Genomic DNA, 24,185 nt, shown 5'->3' on the forward strand with positions numbered 1-24,185 from the left:
TACTTACGGTAAGGTAAAAACAATACATTACAATTTTCTTTTTAAATATCTAAAATGCAATGTATATTTTTTTATAGATTTAAATAGAAATAAAAACACTAATCATGTCGAAATTTTTTTGATTATTCACATATGATACGTTCCTGTGCCTGTGATTTTAGAAACGACCGTGACGTATCGGCCATTTTCGAGCGCTGCTATCCTCGTTCCCGGCCGAGTAGCTCCGTTTTGAGCCTGTTTTCAGATCGACGGATCTGACGCAACAGATCATAAGCGATTCTTAAATTACGTTGCACTTGACGCGTTTAATTTTTATAGCAATAATTTTAATAATAATAATTTACAGTTTTCATTTTAAACATCAGCATGTATTTTTTTTTTAATGTTGAAAATGTTGAGAAGCTTCTACAAATGTTTAATTATGAAGACATCTATAATTAATGCGCAATAAAAAGAAATAAAACACAATGTTCAATTCAAACGAAGTTAATCGTAACATTTACAACAGAAAAATAAATACGCAATACATTAAACAAATAATAAAAATAATGGAAAGAATATTATTGTTACGTTCATGTATAAAACATTTTTATTAGAAAATACATAAGTATAAAAAAATGTGGAATGTTAAAATATAAAAATAAAAAATATGTTATGATCTTACATGTTTTTCACAACCACCATCACTAAAGTAGCCTTTTTTTATAAATTAAATATAATTGTTTTCTTTTTCCGCTACATTGGTATCAACACTGTGTCGTTGAAGTTTTGAGATCTATTAAAAAATAATGTTTTAATTAGTTATTACGATTAAATTCAGAAAAATTTATCATTGCTGTACGATTTTATACGTACCAATTTCATCGGTTTCGCTTTATAAATAAGTTTATTATTATCCCTTAAAAGACTTTGTTGCACACTTTCATTTTTCTTTACAGAAACTGGTGAACTGTTTTGTGAATTTGATGTTTTGTATGACGAACGTTGTGGGGATTCATACAACTTGGAGTATTGATTAACATCGAAAGAAGAATTCAATTTCTTAGTCACAGGAGGAGTCTGAGATTTTGGAATACCAGAACCTACCGATCGACGTTTAGGTGTTGTTTTCTTTGGAGATGATAATTTACTGAAAATGAGGGTGGAAGATAGCAATTTCCTATTGAATAATGTTTTTTGTTGTTTCAACTATTTTTGTAAATGTAATAAAGATAAACTTACCGTTTTGGGCTACTGTTTATTTTATTATCGACACCTGTACGGATAGATACTGGTGATATATCACAAGAGAAGTTCCGCTTCTTAGCTACTTGCGGCGACTGGACTTTTCGGGATTTCGAATTATAAGCGTCTGGAGTTGATGAAGCAACCGGTTTCGAAGATCGCGACGATCTTTTCATCGCACAATCATTACGTGGTGAATTAGGTGTACTACTAATTATTTTATGAGATTTAGGTGGTGTTACAGTTCCATACGATGAAGTTACTTTACTATTACCGGTTTCTGTGAAATAGAAAATATAATGATAATATATAATCGCTTTAATACAATTATATTTTAATTATTCATTCTAATTATACTTTTCTTTTGCATGGTTCCTATGGGAAGCATGGCTTTCATTGGGCCTTTCTTATTTGTAACTTCTGTATCAATCTTCTTTTTGAGTTTATTCTTAACCGTATTTATCGTTGCGGTTTTTTCTTTTTGTAAATCTAACGTTGCTAATGTTTTTGTTTGTGTATCTAAAAATAAATGAAAATTACCTACTTAGATTTTTATCTGTTGCAATAAAAGATTAAAAATTACCTTTTTTTAATCCATCTTTGTTGTTTTTTGTAACGACTTTTTTGTTTGATGTTGGACTAACGAAGCCGGGATCGCTAGGAAAACGTTTTGTTACTTCTTTTAATTGACATTCACTGTTATTACTGGATGTTATAGGAACTGGATCTTTAGTCGCTGATGTATGAGATACAGATATACTTCGCCTAATGAAATTTTTATGAAGTGATTGTTTCTACAAAACACAGTGCAATTAACTATATTAATAATGTTAATGATATAAAACTAGTCAATATTCTAAATCATACCCACTTTTGGTTCTAAATTCAAACTTTGTCTATGTGATGTTGATGAAATTAAAGAATGGGTCTTATTCTCAAATTTTAATTTTGGTTTTTTAGGAGTTTGTTGAATCTTCATATTATCATCATTGGCGGCAAAATTGAATACTTTCCCTAAATTTGTAAGTATATCCGAAGTTGGTTGCGTTTCTGTTTGACCAGTTAATAATTTTCCTATGTTTGTGAGAAGTTCTATTACCACTTTCTCATTTAATAAATTGTTACTTCCTTTTTTTGAAGAATCTTCCTTGCATTCAATTTCAATATTGAGTTCTTTTTCATTTCTATTTTTGTTTGTTTCTTCAGTATTAATTTTTGGAGAATCACTATTTATTTTGTCTAAACACTTTTGATTAGTAATACATTTATTTATATTTGAATCATCGATATTTATATTTTTATAAACAGGTGATTCTTTGACATTATCTGAATCATTGGATAAATTATCTTCTTGACTATGTTCCATATTATTTTTTTCTATGTTTTGTATTACCTTTAAACTACTGTCCGATTTCTGGGGACTTTTTGCTAAGTTATTAGTCGTATTAAGATAGGTGGTTAATAATTCGGTATTGTTCTCAAAATCAATACCTAAAACCTTTTCCAAATTTTCTACTAATTTATTTGCTTCTGGATTATTTTCAGTTTTAATAAGTTTTTTGAGTTCCGATAAAAGTGTTGCAGCTGTAATATGTTTTTCTTTATGTACAGATTCAATTAGTTCCAGTTCTAGTTCCTTTAAATTTTCTGTCATTTTATTAATGACAACTTCTGTATCTTTTTCTGCACATATCTCAGTAGTTGTACATTCATTGACTTTTATGTCTTTTGATTCTGTATGATTTGCATTAGGAGATGTGGGTAATTCAATTAAATTATCTACCATATCTTCATCATCAAAGGCTGGTAATAATTCTGATGCCCACAATGGATTACTACTGATGAGGTCATCAGTGCTTGCTGTATAACAAAACATATATTTTAAACATGAACTAATATTGGAAATGTATTAAGGTATAAACTCAAACATCAACTTTGTTCTACTTTATTTTAAATGTTAATTAAATACTTACATCCTGAGCTTGTTTTCATAGCTAATTCTTCAAAAGTTTTTGCAAGAAGTTTTGCTTCGTGAAATATTGATTTATTAACTTTACTTCCATCCTAAAATACAAAATATATTTATTTGAAATCTTTCAGAAAATTTTCAATAAAAATGTTGTTATGAATTGAATAAAAAAACTTACAAGAAATACAGAATCTGAGGATGTATCTGAAACAGAACTTCTATAGCATTCCTTACTGGAATTAACTTTTGGAGCAAATACATCAACGTCTATTAATTTATTTTCTGTGCAGCATTTTTCATTTTTCTGTTCTACCAGACTTTCAGGAAGTTCTGATAGCTTTGCTTTGAGTCTGTCAAATTGATCTATTAATCCTGACATTGTGCATTTAGTTGGTACACTTGTTACTGATGTTATTTCTTTGTTAAGGTCTGTGTTTCCAATTGATCTTGAGTTTTCTGATTTTTCAAATGAACAACTTTCTAAGAATGCCCGATTATTAGTGTCATTCGGTGACAAAATTGACAAACTAGTTGAAGAAGAAACAAAATTTAATTTAGCTATAGAAGATACATTTGATAAGCTGGAAAACAAAGAGCTTCCACTGTAATAACTTTTTAAAAAACCTTCATTCAAGAAGTCTAATGAATTTCGATCAGATATGTTACTTCCATTTTCGGAACTAGTTCTTAAAGCTTCTACCAATGATAAATGTTTAAAAAGTTGCGATTTTTTAGAAGATTCATTTTCTCCTTGAGAAAGAGAACGTTGAAGTCTTGGAAATTTCAAAAGTAGATTAGAAGGTATAGTTTGTCCTATGTTGAATTTATCCTTTTCTGCTTGCATTGATATCTTATTATGCAAAGGTGCTATTTCATTCTTATTTAATTCTTTATCTGTTTCAAATAACGTGTCATTCATCAGAGATTGATTTAAAATGGATAAATCAACTTCTTCAACATTAATGGTAGGTATAACATCATCAGCTCCCACATTATTTGAATCAACCATCACATTTTCATTGGATATTTTATTACTAGTGGCAGTTTTCTGATTTAATTCTTCGTTAATTAAGAATTCATCTAATGTTTTATTCATTTTTAACTTTTGCACATGATTCTTTTCTTTGATATTATAGTCATTTGTAAAATCAAAAGAATGTGTTCTTAATTCATTGATTTTTTTACATTTTGGTCTCAGTGCTTTTTCTAAAGTCACCTCAAAGGGATCATCTCTTTTTTGGATGTATTCTGTAGTTTTATGTAATACCATGTCAAAAGGGTTATTTTCTAAACTATCGCGTTTACTCGTTATTACAGGAATTGAATCATTGATACGATTATTACAGTTATCGCCTGCGGAATCTGTAGGAACTGGTATTAAAGGTGATGCAAGTCTTGAGTTTAGCAAGCCCTTTTTATCAGGACTTTTTAAATCTATAAGATCACACATTCTTTTTATATATTTATTTATAATGTTTTCAATGTTTGTTTTCAATAACGACAGTGCAACCTTCTCTCCTACAAAACAACTATTACTTTATGAAAACGTATTCAGATTTCATTACATGATCTCTGAACTTTAACTTTTTAAAAACATTTCTATTATACAAGCACCACTTTAAATAGAAACTGTTTTTTTTTCATGCACTCACGTTTAGTAACGTCTATTTACAGTTTGTATCAGTTCTTACTGACATTTTAAAATTTCGACTACAGTGCCCTCTGATGGCTATTTAAAAGCTGGGAATTATTGTTAGAAAAGTGGATTTGAAATAAAATACAAAATAAGTGGATAAACTTTATACTTTTACTTGAATGTTATCTCCTTCAATACAAGGATTGTTTAAATACAGTTACAGATACTGATTAATTATAGATTTTACTACAGTTACACATTTTGATTCAGATTATTAAGACCAAAACTACCATTTTATTTATTTTTTTTGTTGTAGAATTTCTAGTAAACCTTGTTTTTAAGGTTGATATATTTTATCAACAGATGTCTCTTTTGCCTATTGGTGGTTACTCAAAAAGAAGCGGAATACGATTGGCTGACGGCTAATGTGTATACTAAAATGTAACCTATCGCGTTGTTCCCTTACATTTACTAACGCAATATAAAGATGCACGTAACAAGGTTGGTTTGCTAACGTTGGCGTCACCGCTAAACAGTTCTTCCGTTGACCGAGGTAGAAGGATTTGGGCTTCGGTAGTTTTTTAACCGCTAATAGCGTCTTTCACGGACACGGTGTTGTTGTGCACCAAGTTAATGATTCGAGAGTGCGAAGGCAAGTGATAGTGCAATAGAAGGATCAATTATTGTGAAAAGATGTCAACGAAAGCTGCTAAGAAAGCTACGGCGACGTCCTCGAGTACCAGCGGGCAATCGCCACAGTTTAGCACGTCAACGCCAATCGGCCAGCGACCAGGAAGTCCTTTGAGTCCGACTCGTTATTCTCGTCTCCAAGAAAAGCAAGATTTACAGAATCTAAATGACCGGTTGGCATGTTATATTGATAAAGTACGACATTTGGAAGCCGAGAATTCCAGACTTACGCGGGAGGTACAAACGACCCAGGAGACTATCACCCGCGAAGTATCCAACATAAAGTCGATGTATGAACATGAATTATCAGATGCAAGGAAATTATTGGATGATACTGCCAGAGAACGGGCAAAACTTGAAATTGACACTAAACGATTATGGGATAACAACGAGGAACTTAAATCCAAGTAAGTTTCCTCGAACTTACGATTAGTTTTTATTATTTTAAAACTCTGATGCATTTTGAAAATGTTGATTAATGCAGGCTCGATTTTGAAGGGATGAGACCGAGACTGTTTATTTAATTTTTTTTAAATACATGCATCGTACTTATATATTGTACATATGTACATACATTATATACACTTTAGATTTTAATACATACTATTAAAAAAAAAATGAGAAAGTTTATAATTTGGAAAGTTGTAGTAAAAATCGTTCTATGAATGAAAAAAATGTGCTACATAATTTTTGTTTTAAGTATTCAGGTACATTTTGCAGATATATGAAAATATATTTTTTGAAACAAGTTTTAATATCATTGAAGTATGTTAGAGTTTCAGTAGAAGATAAAATTAATTCTCTGAAAAATGTTAGATATGCAACTTATCTTTACACTACAGTGTTTATCTGATATACAGATTCATTCATATAATTCGTGGGTGATGCTGTATCAACATGTGGATACGCGTCTGTACTTTATTAAGAAAAAGATATTTGAAACCTTGATTTTTAATGATGACATTTAAAAGATCACAATTAAAAGATACTTATAAATGCATCGAGTCTCGTTAACTACAAAATTCCAGAATATTTGGGTGTGCCTAACTTGAAACGTGACGTTACTACGAACGATTGCGTCACGCTTACTATGCGACGATGATGTCATCTTCGAGCGCATGTATAACCTCGACTGAAAACATTGACCTCCTTTCAGTGAGCGTTGAGCAATCGATAAAAATACGAATAAAGCCTAAAACAAACGGGAAATATTCCCGAGAATCTTTGATGCAAACAAATGAAGTCAATAATAAATGTTACAATAGAAATGTTACAATATAAACATAGTACATATATATTAATATCAAAGGATGCAATTTACATTATTCTTGATTTTTTCACATTGTTATTCTAAATACAATGTTCCTAAAATAATGAAAAAAAAAAAAAAAAAAAAACAATTATTTCTTCTTATTTTGTATATAAAGATTATATTTATTAAATCAATAATTAATATTTTCCTTACGTTGTTTAATGTATATTTTACAGAGCAAAGACAATAAATTTACGAGTACAGAAATAGTATATTTAATCTTTAAAATTGTATTTTGATAATATATTGAACTTTTCTTACGATAATTTAAACGATTTGTAAAAAGTAGTTCAGTTATCTGTCTGATAATGTTGCGTGGATAAAGCGTAAATATTACTAACTGCGTGCACGTAGCAGTTGTAAAAAAAATGTTTCCTCTTAAAGGAATTATGTTGACTGTAGATTGATTAAAAAAATTAACAGTTCATGAGATTTTTTAAAATCCAAAAGTGATATAATATATTAAACAAAAATTTGAAATATATCACGAACTGTTGATTTCTTTGACATTGTAACACTTTTACGCGCAATGTTCCGAGCTACGTAAAAAACATGTGTAGTACCATTTAAGGAAACAGTGTTGACCCTGAAATCTATCAAGTTCCTTCTACCAATGGAAAAATGATTACTATGTTATGTTATGACTTTTCTGAGTAGAAAAGTAGATATGGTCAAGTTAAATGACTCACCTGTATAAATTTAATATTTCTCAACAAACAGTTTCGTCATGTATCTTTATAACATATACCATATATTGTTGATGAACGTAGATTTTAGAGTAACGAAATATTAAGACGGTTTGAAACCCTATGGTAGAAAATAAAATTCTTGATGTGGGTCGTTGCTTGAAATAGAAACACGCAAGCTCACCTCTTCTTTACGACCGTCGGAATGTCGTAAACGATCAAGATTCTGTTAAGGAATTCCTTCTGTATATTCGGAAATTTTATATTTTTTACTATTTTCAATAAAATTTATATTATACATTAAATTGTAATTCAGCACTTTAAATTCATAAATCAAATAATGTATAATCTTACAATATATACAAAAATATTTTTATTATAATATTTATGTTTAATGTATTTCTTATTCAATAAGTTTTGTAAATATTTGCAATGATTTTTTTTCAGATTAGACAAAAAATTAATGGACTTACAAGTTGCAGAGAGAAACTTGTTGTTATATGAAACTCGCTACAATGATTTGCAATCACAGTTTAATCAGTCTCAAGCGGAACGTAAAAAGCTGGCTGAGAGAGAAAGAGAATTGGAACAGGAAGTAGAAAAATTAAAAGGATTATTAGAAGATACACGTAAGCATCTGGGAGAAGAAACCCTACAACGTATCGTTCTTGAAAACAACATTCAAAGTTTAAAGGAGGATATTAGTTTCAAAGATCAAATTTATCAACAAGAATTGACAGAAACACGAACAAAACGACAGGTTTGTATTTAAAAGTCCAAGGATAGAAGTGAATGCTATAATCCTAGTTTAATACTTAATATAAATTTTATACCCATCTTTACTATACTTTTGTGATTCAAAGTCATACAATTAATATCATGGATATTTAAAAAAAAAACAAAGTAGAGAGAACTGTTTAAAGGTCAAATTTTTTAATATGTAATATCGTTTTATAATTTAGATTGAGATCTCGGAAATAGATGGCCGTCTTGCCGAACAATATGAAGCTAAATTGCAACAGTCTTTACAAGAATTACGAGATCAATACGAAGCACAGATGCGAGCAAATAGAGAAGAAATTGAGTTATTGTACGAAACTAAGATCAAAAATTTAACAGCTCATGCTCAACGTAACAGTGGAGCAGCTAGTTTAGCTGTTGAAGAATTGAGGCAAACAAGATCAAGAATTGATACACTCAATCAAAAGATCAATGAACTCGAAGCGTCTAATAATGCTCTTAACGCGCGCATCAGGTAACATTTGTAATATTTATCTTTAATTAGTTGAAATGAATTTTTTTAATAAACATACAAATTTATCTATAGAGATTTAGAGAACTTACGTGAAAATGAAAAAACTCGTCACGCAGAAAGCTTAGCATCTTTGGAAGCAGAATTAGCACGTATACGCGATGAAATGGCTCAACAACTACAAGAATATCAAGATCTGATGGATATCAAGGTAGCTCTTGATTTGGAAATTGCCGCGTATCGAAAACTTTTAGAATCTGAGGAAGCCAGGTAATTTAATTTTATATTGATACGATACATCAATCTCGCACATTAACACATAAATATTTTTAATGAACTTTTTTCATTGACAGATTAAATATAAATCCAGTACAATCCAGTTCGTCAGTATCTAGTGGTAGAACAACTCCTTCAAGACACACTCCCTTAAGAGGTGGCAAACGAAAACGCACCTTGTTAGAGGAAAGTGAAGAACGTAGCAGTACAGACTACAGTGTAACTGGAACAGCCAGAGGTGATGTAGAAGTTACAGAAGCTGATCCTCAAGGACGATTTGTAAAACTTACCAATAAGGGAAATAAGGTAAGATGATTATTATTGCTTCGTATCGCATCATTCTTAATCAAATATTGCTTTCACAGGAAATAGGCCTAAGTGGATGGCAAATTATTCGCAAAGCCGGTTCTCTGGAAACAGTATTTAAATTCCACCGTACCGCAAAAATCGAGGCAGGCGCTAGTGTTATGGTATGGTCAGCAGACATTGGAGCCACGCATGAACCACCATCAAATATTGTCATGAAAGGACAGAAATGGTTTACAGCAGATACTATGACAACAACGCTTCTTAACAACGAAGGAGAAGTTTGTTCTTTTCTTTAAACTTTTAATTTGACAGTTTATTAATTCATTTAACGAGTACAGATAATATTTTTTTTCTTCTTATTTTTAATAGGAAATGGCTACTTCAGAGTGCAAAAGGCAACAGTTGTCTACATCTCTATCTCGGCATAGGGAAAACTTGGGTTTCCGACCTTCTGAAGAACTTCATCATCAACAGGTATGTTACAATATTGGTATAGCCGAACAGCAGAAAAAAGTATTAACCAATAATTATGAAGTGTGAACATTCTGTTGGTTAATTTTAATTAGGTTTAATATATTTTTTTTTATTCACAGCAAAGACAAATATTTAAAAATTTATTTTTGTTTTTGGGAATGAGTATCAGTATTATTTTCTTTTTAGGTATTTACACATTTTTTTTATAAATAACAATGTTGCAAATATGAATAGCAGTAAACATTAATTTCACAATTATTAGCAATCTCATTGTTTTCAAAAATTATTTATTTATTTCTAATGATTACATTTAATTAACGAAGACAATGTGGCTATAAAACATTTTAATTTTTTATACCTAAAATGCTTGTATTCTGCTTATTACTTTTATTATTAGCTGTAATATAACAAATAGAAAATAAATCAAATCGGGGAATGTGTCATCCAATGTATCTTCTTCTTCCATAGAGAAGATATCTCTACCCATATTAAGTGGGCGACCGAACGGTTCTGATGGGTCGATTTATGTAAGTTGTATTCAACGTATCGAACGTTACAATAGTCACCGATGATTAATGTTACTCGCGCTTCAAGTAAAAAGAATTATTTGGCTTTGTTTTTTTTCTTCTTCTCAGCACCTTGTTTTCATACTCACGCTTAACTAAAACTTCATGTGTTAAAAGTAATGTAATTTCTTGTTAAAAATATAAACATCTCATTAGTTAACCACATTGTCTTTAGGTTACATTAAAAAAAAAAAGTGAAACTTATTGTACATGTAAATGTGCAATTGTTACTGTATGTATTAAAACATACTTTATCATCAGTAATGATAAAATTCCATTGGTATAGTTATTATACATTTCTAACATATCATATTAATGGAAGTTTTAAATACTGAATTGTATTAACAAATACTTCAAACATCGTCGCAACTGTGTCAATTAACTGAATTGGTTGAAGCTTAAAGGTGTTAATATTTGATTATGGAACAGCATCAAAACTGTTTCATATTCCTTATGAAGCACAATTACTAGATAATAAAAACAAATAATTACGTTTCGTTTGCGTTTACATAAAGCTTGTTAAATATTCTATTAGTTTGTTGCATGTATAAATATCCTAAGTTAATGTTGAAATTGAACAAGATCAGATGATGGAGACATTTCTATTTTGTTATATTCGTCATATAATAAAATAATTTCATCAAAAGATGTTACTTTATTGGATCTAATAATTAGCTAATTTATTATAAATGATATATTTTTTATTATGTTCAAGTTATTTAAAAGTTATCTATATGCGTGTATATTACAGCTATGCGTGTTGCATATTTATACACGCATGCAAAGAAAAGCGCACACTTTCGCTATTGTCATAAGTATCTGAATAAATAATTAACATTCATTAATACTTGCTTAAAATTCTACGACTAATAAGTGTCAAGTAATACGTATAACAGAATAATTATGCGATGCTATTTGGGTTATAAAGTTATATGTTAATCTTGTTTCTACAGGAGCATGATCCTTTTCTTTGTTCCAGGGCGATCCCCAAGGAGAGGAATTCTGTCGCCTTATGTGAAAATAAATCTACAAAGTAATATTAAGAATTCTAACAGCACCTTTTAAAAAATATTTGAAAGAGTACAGAAAAGCACTTGAGTGTCTCGTTTAGATAATCAAGTCTTCAGAGTTTCATTAACACAAAGAATTCAAATAATGCCTCGAACAATGCCTCGAATAATGTCTTGGATGATATATTTTGCTTAAGAAAATAAAGAAGAAATTAAAAACAGAATTCACAATATTATGTTAGTACTTTATACTTACAGAGATATGTACACATATGAGAAAATATTCTGTATTATAATGTTTAAATCAAATTTAACAAAGCGTTTCACGACGATAGAAACGACTTAATGCATTTATACACTTTGCACTACGTACAAAACTTATTTGTTTATTACGTGAGAGTTACTACTTTACTTGAATAAGGAGCACGAACAATCTTTTTCAGCGAGATCGAACTACTTTTGGCGTAACATTTGTTTCTACCTAGTCGTTTATCGTGCCTTTTTAAATGTAAAAAAGAAAGAGATCCATCTTCTTATTAGGTAATAGTATTTATTTTTAAGTACAAACTCGGATGAAATAGGAGCGGTGACGTCCATACAATATTCAAGTACATTCATTTAACAGCAAAATATTTTCTGATATACTCGTACTAATATATTTGAGTTTTTTTGTTAATATGGTAAGGAAAAGAAAGAAAGAAAGCTATGTTTAACAGAAATATATTTGCTCCGTCATCCGGAACATGATTTTGTTAATTGTATTCGACTTTATACCATTTCTACCAATAATAAAGATCTCTGATTAACCATATCTAAGTTATTTTTCTCTTCTTGTTGCTACTTTCAAAACGGAAGTAAAGTTGGCGCGGAATTAAAAAATTGTTCCTCATTTGCTCCCTCGGAATCTAAAATTGCTCCAGTCGCAGATATTATATTTAATGAGATATTTGCAAATAAAAAAGCAGAAATTTGTTATTTGCAAAATAGATACTAAATGGTCTGTTTACAAAGATATGGTGCTCGTAAATGCCCAAAATTCCTTATTTTGCCAAAAACCGATACAAATTGTTAAGAAATTTTAATATTTCGCATCAACTTTACTTCGGTACTTTTCATAATATTGGTATGTAGGGCAAATATGCAATTGCATATTTATTAATTTCGATCAAACATGAGCTGTTTTACCGATGCGGAATTCGGAGTTCGGCCTCGACGCCTGCTATTTTTACCAATAGTTGATGCTGAAGATCACTGCATTGCGCGTCCTGAAATAAACTTCTGTCGATAAGTGTATCAACTGTAGGCATTGCATACACAGATAAGTTAGGTTTTAATCGGTATAGCCAGAATGTTCATTTTTCCGCGGTTGGCTCAATTCATATTTGCAACCCTTTCCAATATTTACTTTTTTCACTAGTTTCTTCATTTCTTCTCATTTCTTTCTTCGAGTGATATGCAAATAATTTCTTTATTTCATACTCATAACTAGTTCTTTCTAATTCTTGAGTAGACGAAGATCTGTATTAGAGACAGGTATTTCTATCGTGTTATTTACCTAAAGAAAAAATCAACTAATAATTCGAATTAATCTGATGTCTATGATTTGAAGCTGCAGGTGGTTTATTCAAGATATGGTTAACTAGAAGCAGTTGCTCATGAATAAGGTGGAAGAACCTTTCAGCATGGAACGATCAGTTTCAGCGACGGGTTCGAGGTACACGGCATTTAATCCGTGTCGTTTGTGTGTCCGGAGGGTACAACCTGTCCGAAAAGACCGTGAAATCCCGAGAAACCAGTCACACGGTCGTTAATATTTCCAACCATCAGCGATCTCCACCTGCAGCTTTCTTTCGTTCCCGCAGGTGAACTTCACCCTGACCCTAATCACTACCTACGTTCAAGGCAACAGTTAAATTAAGTTCTATAATAGTTTTTCCGAACCGAATTTAATAGCTGCCAGGTGTGGATATATTTTATGTTACTACCACACCTATTCAATAATATTTATGTATAATGTGTCAACTTTTTTCAGGGTAGAATGGAACGACAAACTTTTTCTCGTTTCTTTTCACCGAACACGTATATCACGCTCCCCGTATAAATCATCCAAGAGTTGCGATATTCAGTAGCGTGGTATTACACCTCGATTAAATCATATATTTCACCTAGTCTTCGTGAAATTTTGATAAAGTGAACCCGTGTAGACGAGACACTTTTGTATTCGTCTTGCAGCATCAGAAATACAAAAATAAGGCAAGGAAGAGCTTATGATGCAATTAATAAGAAATACTGGTGTAATTTCAATTGGACAAGAAGCTATATCCTTTCGTTTACCATCGAAGCAAAGCAAAGAGAAAGCGGCACGAAAACATACTAAATATAGTATTATAAGTGCAATTTTCTTGTCAACAAGTATTACGATGCGATTTTTCGACCTAGTTGCAAGCGACAGCCAGAAAATTTGTATTTCTCGCGGCACGGTGTTCTTATACCAGAAGGAGGCTCGCCAAGTGTGAACGTAACCACGGTGCAAAGGCGATGCACCGTAGCTGCAGTAGCGGTGGATGAAGGAAAAATCGATGCATCGCCTGCGATTGTGGCCGAGCACCGCCGAAGTCGGCTCAGCGGGGCCGAATACGAGGAACCAGCGCGAAACTACACCGAGATACCATCGTTGCACCAGCTCCCGATATGATTTCTTTCCAAAAAAAAAAAAAAAAACAGTTCGAACTACTTTTAAATTTTCAGATAATTTGTTTACACCGCTGCGCTGGTGGCCCAAAACGATTTCTATGTTTGAACTGCATCAGCATTATCAGATATTTACGCTGAATTCGAAGCACGTAGAAGCCGATTTGCACAGATTATCTCAGAATCTAGATCCACCTTAAAGTGGCGAATTCCCATCCCGAAGAGAGTGGAAAGTTCGGTACGATGAGAGTCTTGTTATTTCGCGAGTAAGATATACGTTTCGGCGACGACGTTTCTGTACTTTCTTCCAGATATCTGGGACGTGATTCGACTTTCTTTGCTTTGCCGGATTAAATGAGAAGCTGTGTGAAATAAATGCTTAATTATTGATTAGATTCTCTGGGAAGATTCGAGGTTGTGCATCTGATTTATGATGCAGTACGAAAGGAAACCGTGTGCATTTTTAACCAGGGAGAACTAGATTTCGACCTTTAAACTTACCAACTTTCAATTAAAAAATTGAATGCCTTTGAATTAGAGACACGTCTATGGTGATTAATTTTCATTTATAAAGGTCAATCTCGTTGTAGGTCAATGTGCAAGAATTATGACTTATTTTTAAAGAAGTGGTTAGATGCACATTTAGAAGAATATCGTTTCAAAGCATGACAATTCAATGATTGTTTTCGGTATTATATTCAACGAGGATTTCTATTGAAATTCGTTCCTACGAAAGAACGACGAAAAAGTGGCGCTCCCCGTTATCTGCATTGAAACGTACACACGAAACGGAGCTTTGAAAGGAAGCAGTATCTTTTGTTTATTGCTCGGCCATTGTGCCGATTCTTAGCAGAGACAGATAACGCGCAATTGTGATGTGCAGATTTTCGTCCGAATAAATGGAACAGGACGACATCATACGATTTCATTAAACAGATTAAATAGACGATTTAAGATGTTCAAAGAGAAACTTAGATGGTTATTATTTAAATTACGTTCACCGTTTAAGAATCTCATTGTTTTTCGCGCAAACGTTGCGTTTCATTTATCCTTGTTTCAACAGTATGCTTTATAAGACTGTTACTCAGCGTTATAATTAAGATGTTTCTTTGTAATTTCGTAACGTATCTCTCTAGAAATAGACAGAAATCAGGGCAACCTTTTATCGCGGCCAGTGCAAGGAAAATAAAAGACCCTCAAGGGATGTAGAAATGTCAGAGGGTGTTCTAATAATTGTTCCATAAATCTCTTGTTGAGAGATTTGATCTTCAGCATTGATAATTCACATAAATATCATTATCGTTGGTAAATTACCTCGTTTTCCATTTCAGTATTTTAATGCAGATTTTAATTCGTAAGAGAATTCGTAATGAATTTAATTTTCTTGAATAATTGCAGTGGCACGATTACGAATTAATCATTTCATAATACGATTAGAGAATACGGGGATTATGTAACATTAGCTGAGCTCATCCTCTCTTATGTTTCGGCCTTTTTATACCCGGGTTACAGGATGTACGTGCAATCCTATAGCTTAGTACAAGAGCGGCGGATTTAAGTTCATGAAGAACTTGTGTCTTACGGTCTTTTCTTATTTGCTTGTAAAACATCGCGCTGTTATAACTGTACCTATGTGCATGAAATAAACTTCGTGGTAATTATAAGATCAGAAAATTGATTGCCGCAAAAAGTGTATTATTTTGTTGTTAAATTTTCTGTTCAATTTGTGGAAGTTGAGTTCTATTCGAAATGCATAAAAGCGCAGGAAAATATTTAAATTTGAAATGGTAATTGATAAAAGTTAAGAAAGAGGTAATTTGTGTACCCAGATAACAAATAGGCGTGAAGAAGTGTTAATTAAAAATTGCGTTGATATTAATTTAACAAAACGAAAATTAATTAGAATTAGATTAATCCAAATGATATCAGTTAAAGTAACGCGCGAGTGCTGGTCGGTAGGGGAAGCCTGTATAGCTGGCAGCCTAGGGTGGGGGAAGCGAGAAGTTGGGAAGGAGTACCGCGTGTCTGCCATCTCTGTCTTCAGTTCGAGTTCGGCGCGCAGCCGGTTCGCGTCTGTGTGTTCCGCGCGCGACTTCCGTGTGATCAACGCTCGTTTCTTCGTCGCAACTCGCATCGGTTCGTCGTTGATTCGGAGTGTTTTCACGTTAACTTCCTCTCCAAAACACGGTTATAAAAGCGTAGGTAAAACAAGCACCGATTCGTAGCGTCGTGTACGTTTATCGGCGGGTTAACAACTAGTGTGGTCTTTAGGGAGAAACAGTTCGAAGAGTTGAAATTTTCCTGGTGTTTAATTCGCGAGTGGTATAAAGTGGTGGCTGTCACGCGGCTCCTTCAGAAAGAGATGATTCATTGAACGCAGAAAAGGAGTAAGAGGTTTGTTTTACTTTCCACGAACGTACTGATAGGGAGTCTTCCCAGGCTCTGCCTGTTCTTCAAAGTTACTTTGTTAACGTAAATATTGCGACGTAGATTCTCTTCTGAAATATCGATTGGCGGACGCACTCGTGGCTTCGAGTCGATCGATCGCGTCAACGACGCGTAGGCACGCACTTTTTCGGAGCGCGACTCGATTATGTTCGCGCGTTTTTTAATTCCATCGCCATTCATACTCTCAGTTACAAGTACATAGACATAGAAACGTCTGTTAGATTAATTGTCTATTGTCTGGAATGAATTATTATCTTTCGTAATGTATCGTCGAAAATAAATCATGTGACTTTATATAGTGTAACTAAATCACATAGTTATTACGCCATTTTGTATTAACTTCTTCCGCGGTCCGTAGGTAACTTATCTGCAGATTACCAACATTTTTATTCGTTTATATACTTATGAAGCAAAGTATAAGGTGCATGGCTTCAGAAGTAGCTACAAGTTTCTTTAAAACGTTCAGTTAATTATTGGCTTCCTTATCGAGGCCTGTAATTTATTATTTCGGAAGAACAGTTATTAATCAGAGGACCTAGGCAGCGTTCGCACCGACAACATTGGCAGCTAATTAATCAGCTACAGACGTATCTCGTGTATGTACAAGTAACGTTGAACGTTGTAGAGATGATTATCGTTGTGTGAGTAATTATTCGACGGGAAAATTGTTATACGTTTCATTCGTGAAGAAGTTATTTATTTCCTGCCATTTTAAAGCGTAATCGCTAAAGACCACACGCGTTAAACGTATGAACGATCATCTTATTAATGAAATGCTTTGACACTAATTATTATTTCTTCTTGTTCTACTTAAAATTTTTTGTAATTCTTCCTTCAATAATTCCGTGTTAAGATCGTGACGTCAGCCATCACGGTATTTAATGTGTTCATTAACCTTGTCCTCTCGAGCAGGTAGAGGTCGAATTCATACGCGATTCGGAGCGTGTTGAACGTTATGTTTACAGATAACAGAACAACGAGAAACGTCCTTTGACTAGTTCTGTTCGATTCGAACGTTTTCCTTCTTTTTATTCAATTTTTCTCGCGAGGCTAACATGTCAATGGTATCGACATGTGTCTTTGTAAACGGGTTACGATTGCAGGACGTTCACCTGTATCGACGTGCAAAGACCTTATTATGCGTTAACGGATCACAGAAACTATAGAGGTTCTAGGCTCGCTTCAAACTTCTTATCGACGCGACGTTCTTGGGAGAAAATGTTTCATACCATTGATAACGAGACATCAATAATTCACTCGTACGTTATCCGACGGGCATTATTTTTATTCTCCTATCTGTTAAATAAGAAAAGAGGAAATTGATAATAGTCTCTTCGTTTGTATTTCATTAATCGTAACAAAAAATATGTCGAGTATATTGAAATTGACGATGCTACGAACGGTGCCCGCGTTAATTGTCCGTTTCTTTTTCTCCGTTGACGAATAGCGAAGTTTTTCACGTGTGAATCGATTAGAGGACTTTTTTTTCGATCGGGATAAATAACGTGTGACGAAATAAGAGAGAACAGTGGACGATCATGGTGTGACTCGGGTGATTAAACGGATCTTTCGGAAAGATCGACGAGGTTGACCGGTGGTTGTGTGGTGATTGGTTTTGGTGGTGGTGCTTGATACGCTCCTGGGAGTCGGAAGCCCGTTGGCACTTGGGCCTCGTTTACGTCAGTTTACTCATGCTGGGAGTTTTGAAGCGGCGCTGGAAGCCATCGAAAAGGTAAATAGTCTTTTATTTTCCTTCTTTATCGAGTAATTAGAGCGAACCTTACAAAAGGGGCAATTTAAATACACATACTCATGGTTGATAATTTAACCCTTTGGGGACGGGACATTCTTAAGCACAGCGTATAATTAATTTAAAGTAAAAGAAGTAATGATTCCATTCTTCAAAGCATATATTATAAATCTTAACTGTCTACACGTATAGCTGTGTTTTTACAATATTCTGCAATATGTACAGAATTATAAATTACTATGGCAATTATTAATTATTTTAACCGCAAAGGGTTAAAACATATCATTTGTAGCTGTAATTGTAATTTCTTTACTGTGTAATTATAAGTCCTAGGTTTATTTATTTTATTGTTACTCAAATTTCGAATTCCCACGTGTGAAATTCAGTTTTATTGAAACTCTGATTATAAAGATAACGGGTAAATAATTACTCCGTACAATTCCGGGAAATGAACGCAGTTCTTTTATCAAATTTCAATAATAACACGGTGTTACCTTGACGCATTATAGCTGGCCGGTGTAAAGATAAAGTAACGCTATATGACACGTTAATTACAAGTTAACGGGGTAAAATTATGGAACGTGGCGAGGGCAATATCCTGGCGCGATAATTAAACTTCTTACGAAAATATTGACCGGGTTATTATGCTTACCAGTAATTTAAGGGAACCGTGTTATCGGTTTCGATGCCTCGATTCACGCGTTTATGATTTTAACAGAGCAACGGTACCACAGATACCAATATTTAGGGCAAGAACCACCTTATTATGCATCACCCCGTTGCAACTAGTTATAATAGAACAATAGAACAATGGAATATCGTGGATGTAGCTAGCAACAATATTGTAGAATGAATGAATTATTAAACGTTCCATTCGGTTTGATTGAAATATAGAAAACTAGTCAAAAGATAGTTATTAATTCAAATGCTAATTAAGATCTCTAAAATTGAAAAATTTTTGTCACACTCAAAGCAGAGTAAAGTGGTACGATTGAGACTAAAAAAACGTGTCAGATATGTAGGTTGTCCAATTAAACGAGTCGTAACTGTTTCAAATCCAACGTTGGACTAATTGGCATGATCGATAAGAGACTTTCTCAATAAATAATCGACCGACCGTTTGTTCTGGGTAATTAAACTGTTCGTAGTTTGTTGAAAGTTCTAAACGAACCGTAGAGATAGCATACGTGATGTTTTATATGATTAGCGTAATTAATCGAATACGATGCCTTACAGAATTACGTACTACAATTTGATTCATTAATTATAGTTTTCAGTAATTAATTACAGATAATTAGAGAATCGAGTTGTAGAATTAAAATGGAGAATATTATAATGTTGATATTTAACTGGTATTAAATACAGTTTCTATAAACAGTTGTTGATATATTCTAATTAGTTTTTAGAAAGTTAATTAACCTGACGAAAATTTCTATTTATCGAGTGTGTAATTAAATTTCTTTTCTGAATGACATGAAAAGCAAACCTTCGTAGAGACGAATAATACGTTGCATTGTTATATGGTCAATTAAAATAACACGAACTGCGGAGTCATGGTAGCTTGTAACATAATTGCAGCTCTCTAAATAATACCGTAACCACCATAACGTTTGTGGAATGAGCACGAGTTCGGTGCATAACTTTGCATGGCAATGTTTACCCAGGCTAATTTAAACGAATTATCATAACACCTGCCGCGTGTTCCTCGATTAATTTTCATTAGACCGTAGGTCGAGCGGATCAACCATGATACAGTTACTGTTAGTGAATATATTTTCCATACGCATACACATTATCTTAACATTGAAAAAAATTACACTCACCGCGAGGGACAGTAAATAATCGTTTAAATTAATATTATAGTAAAATTGAAATTAGTAAATGTTCCATGACAAGTAACACTCTTTGATAACATAAATTAAACTAATGATACCAGTTCTTATCAAGAACTCGATAGTTCCACTTGAGAGAAGATAAATTTCCTTATCTCAGAAAAATGCATAGCTTTTCTTGGATTTTTATGTCTCGGCTACTATTCTTGTTAATTATTAGTAGACGATGCATAAACTAAGTCTTTTACACATGCTCGCAACTTCTACTCACTTTCTGCGCTTATTCCCCTTTTGAACACGACCACTTGACGTAGGTACACGTATTTATTTGCTTTCGAACACGTTGCTCGCCTTCGTTCGCGTTGTATCCTGCTATTAAAGTCTACTTTGAGAGTTTTGAATGGGTTTCGTGGAGAAACCGTAGCAACGGTGTGAAGGTGGCCTTATTATTCAAGATCATTATTCAATCCTTTATCTTAGAACACACAGTCTCACGAACAATTTTTCGAATAATTTTGATAATTCGGATAATATTTTATATTTCCAACAACTGGTTTTAATTTTAATTTCACATGAGATAAACGCGAAGATGTGGATAGGAAGAATGAAATTATTCAATCAGTAGGTAATGCAGTTTTTTGAAACAAGAAGATTACAAGGTGTAAATTACGTATTAAATTGATCGAGCTTCTATCGTTAACCTGATGGATTTAATTTCCTGTCCAAGTGATTCCAACTAACGGTATCCGGAATTAAGTTCGTGTTCGGTCAAAATGCTAACTAGTGCGCGCGATTCTTCGCGTCTCGACTTGGAAAAAAACGTCTGTGATGCGTTTGAAATGCAGACGCGGCTGAAAACTAGTTCGTTAAGGAATTCAGTCGAGGAAAGTGCATCGTGTAACGTTAAATGCAATGACTGAAACGTTAGAAGTAATAAAAAAAGGGAAAAAGAATCATTCTATGTAATTTTGCAGTGAATTTGTTATCGAAAAGTATTGTTATTTGATAAAAGCTGGCTCTTTTCTTTGATCGATGTATCAGTCTCGCAAAAATGCACGAAACGAGTGGCATGAAAGCGTTGAATAGGATTTCCACGAGGGTGTAATCTCGTTCGCAATTATATCTGTCGCGCGAGAGAAGCGCGCAACCCGATCAAGCGAAATCCTCTCTCGTTTCCGGATATTCTGGAAGAAAAAAAGGGCAGAGGCCCCTAAAGAGATTGCGAACTGCATGCAAAAGAGAATATGCTGGGGAAAATAAGGAAGGATCGTAATCGGGTTCCGTTGCACTCAGCTTCAACCAGCCTCTGACGAATGGAATAAGGATAAGTCGAGAATAGATGGATCATCGGTGCACATGTACAGAATATTTCGAGAACCAATATCTGAATAGAAAGAGGGATTCGTACATCATTTTACCATTGAACAGGTTTCTAGTCCAATCAGAATTTCAATAGATTTCGCTGTATATCTGTATCTCTGGTTTTCAAATGATTACAAAATCAATGCTGTCTTTATCAGTCGTTAATCCATGGGAGTATCAAGTTATTTTTAATATAAATAGTAATTTAGAAAGGAATAATATAATTTTTAATTATTAGATAATTCAAATGTCTGTTCGTAAAAGTTTATATGCAAGTCACATATATGACTACATTGGTCATTCTCCCCGGAGATACCTACGGGGAAAGGTGGGAAGCCGGGACATCGCCATTTTCTCGGGGAAAACTGACTTGCTGCTGAAGGTACCTAATTTGAAAAGATTGAGAAATGAATTCGAACCAGGCCATTAACCATCGGTGAAAGAATCGTCTTTGTTGCAATTCCACGATTCAGTTGGCTCTCCACAATGGTCGAATGAAATTCCTCCGTCGAATACTGGAGGAGCTGTTTCTGCAGTGCCAATTAGAAATGGCTCGGAACGAGCAAGAAATCTTACGGTACACAGCCGCTAAATTCCGACCGAGTTTCTGTTCCTCCCCTCGAAACTTTTTGCCCCTGAAAATACGACGCCATTCTTCGCCCGATTACCGAGCTATTTCGCGTTCCTCGTATTGTTTGTGCTCGGCAAGAAGAGAACACCGAGGTCCTTTGAAGCACGCGAATTCGTGCAACGATCCTACTAGTGCTTTTGATCGTGGCGCGCTGCATTGTTCGAAATTTGGGTCGTCGAGCGAGAAGCAAAGTCAGTTAAAGCTTTTTCTAAATTTTGCATAACTTACAATCGCGGTTTGCGTCACGTGTATCGTGTGTAAGGAACAAAGTCGAGGTTTGAAATAGCAGGCTTTTAAATATGTCTGCTAAATATGCAGCAGGAACGCGAGATATTTGGATGGTCGTGGGGAGACAGAGCTTCGTTATAGGAATTTCTTCGGGTTAGCTAAGCAGAAACGGTTCCGCTAGCACGCGTCCGAAAGAAATTATGCAGAGACGATTTAACTTTAGAATCTCCATGGCTACCGTTGATTGATCCTATCTTTTCAAAAAAGAAAAGATGTAAGTTTCAAATTCATTTCAGTTTCGAGTTACGAGTCCCTAGCTATCAACCGACGATCATTTATCCTCTTTTTTAGAGTATGTAACAAAACGATCGTAAATACCGGAAGTTCGATTTCGACGGGTTTTATACCCGTGTCCCTTGAGAAGTTCGAACGTAGCCGACTTCCCTGAGCATCATCCCCTTTTACCTTTTGCTTTTCCGCTTCGCAATCCCATTCGAAGCTCCGGAGTTGGCTCTGTTTGTACAGAGCTCGAAACTCGAACCTCGTGTTAGTACCTTGTTTTCGTTCAACCATATGTTATTCTTCGAAAGGTATTTTAATTGAGAATGAACTTAGTTCGGGTACAGTGAGACCCTTTCAATTTGAACGTCAATGTTGGCCAACAGCGAAACAGAATTATTCAGCAGTTTCAGTAGGACTAGTAGATATACCTGACACGAAATGGAGGTCACTCGATTAATCATGTCGGTGTGGAATCAATTTTTCATTGGGTTTTAAAGTACTTCGAACGAATTTTGCGAAGCTGTATCGTGGGGGAGAGAATTGCGCGCATGCACCACCGGGTGAAAGGAGTAAAAATAGCAAAGGCTAAACGTCTGTTGCAGTGATTTCGTACATTAACAAAACAGAACATTTTTATTTACGAGGGCGTTATCAGGTGACTAGATTTTTGGAAATTTTTATAAAAATTTGGAGTCCTTTGGGCTCGCCACATAGTCTCTCAGTAAATTAATAATTTAAAGGGGTAATGAGAGGGGCGAACTATTATAATACCGGGAGTTTGGGAAGATTCTCGACTGGTAGATAGGGATTTGGGGCCCAATTAATTAAAATTAGAGCCCGTATTCTACAAGAGGGTACCTCTAGATTTCTATTTTATGCCTCGCTTTAAAATTTAAGAATCGTTTCGAAGAGGATGAAGCGGGATTTCGAGGTTTCGAGGGAACGCGCGTCGATTCATTACGCTTCTGCTCGCTGGCACGCGCGATGACGCGGGCATAACAAACAAATTCCGCCGGTGGAAACGCGTATCGTCTGCCAACTCGGTCTCTGGTGGATAAATTTAATTGCAAGAGGCGGCAGCGACCGCGAAGAATGACCTTACGACCGGTTCACCTTGACGGTAATCACGCCTTGAATTATTCAGTTTGTTTAGTTGATAAGCCACCTATGTAATATATTGCTTCTAATTAGCGTTTGTCTACGCGAAAAAAGATTCGTAGATACGTGTCGTTGGATTAATTGCGTTGGTAGGCAAATCGTTTTCTTCTAAGATAACACATTTATTTTTACTCTTAATTAATGATGGACATTAGAGTTTAATTGTAAAGGAATAATAATATTTCTATTTGATTTGAAAAGAGGGCAATGACACTGAATTGTTAAATACTAGTAACAATTTTAGTTGAAACCTGGATATGAGAAAGCTTTGTTTCATTATTTGAACGTAGACACTGGTGCCAAATAGTTAGCCTCTGAATTCCATTGGCGCAGAATTTTGGCTCTTAGATTTTACGATCTTCGAAGAGCTTGCTAGAGAGAGGTAATTTTGTTTGAAAA

General features: G+C 33.9%; 3 protein-coding genes across 11 annotated transcripts in view; 2 read left to right on the plus strand and 1 right to left on the minus strand.

The window, feature by feature from the left end:
- Positions 1–588: 588 nt before the first annotated feature.
- On the minus strand, positions 589–5,052 carry LOC117605753 (uncharacterized). Its single transcript, XM_034327431.2, has 8 exons — positions 3,372–5,052; positions 3,198–3,288; positions 2,096–3,084; positions 1,808–2,018; positions 1,582–1,743; positions 1,222–1,504; positions 856–1,129; positions 589–775 (listed from the first exon to the last, which is right to left on the minus strand). Exons 1-8 carry the CDS (start codon positions 4,641–4,643, stop codon positions 710–712), a joined length of 3,348 nt encoding a protein of 1,115 aa, XP_034183322.1. The 5' UTR covers positions 4,644–5,052; the 3' UTR covers positions 589–709.
- A 272-nt stretch (positions 5,053–5,324) lies between these two features.
- Positions 5,325–12,215, plus strand: LOC117605755 (lamin Dm0). Of its 2 annotated transcripts, XM_034327436.2 has the most exons (9): positions 5,325–5,926; positions 7,965–8,277; positions 8,480–8,772; positions 8,845–9,039; positions 9,123–9,351; positions 9,411–9,632; positions 9,724–9,828; positions 10,297–10,355; positions 11,374–12,215. In XM_034327436.2, the coding sequence occupies exons 1-8, from the start codon at positions 5,523–5,525 to the stop codon at positions 10,318–10,320; spliced, it is 1,785 nt and encodes a 594-aa protein (XP_034183327.1). In that variant the 5' UTR covers positions 5,325–5,522; the 3' UTR covers positions 10,321–10,355; positions 11,374–12,215. The 2 variants fall into 2 exon arrangements, with proteins under 2 accessions (XP_034183327.1, XP_034183326.1); XM_034327435.2 differs by lacking the exon at positions 10,297–10,355 and having other exon boundaries at positions 5,326–5,926.
- A 3,913-nt stretch (positions 12,216–16,128) lies between these two features.
- The window catches only part of LOC117605661 (uncharacterized), a 215,059-nt gene continuing 207,002 nt past the window's right edge, over positions 16,129–24,185 (plus strand). For 7 of the 8 annotated variants that reach the window (XR_004581769.2, XM_034327232.2, XM_034327221.2 and 4 more), the window contains exons 1-2: positions 16,129–16,293; positions 17,991–18,275. Coding sequence is in view for 7 of the 8 variants with exons in the window: in XM_034327232.2 (XP_034183123.2) it covers positions 18,235–18,275 (41 nt within the window). In the remaining variant the exon portion in view is untranslated. The remainder of the gene's footprint in view (positions 16,294–17,990; positions 18,276–24,185) is intronic. The other variant, XM_034327229.2, reaches the window with a different exon arrangement.

The sequence above is a fragment of the Osmia lignaria genome, chromosome 14, assembly GCF_051020975.1.
Source record: "Osmia lignaria lignaria isolate PbOS001 chromosome 14, iyOsmLign1, whole genome shotgun sequence".
Lineage (NCBI taxonomy): Eukaryota > Metazoa > Arthropoda > Insecta > Hymenoptera > Megachilidae > Osmia > Osmia lignaria.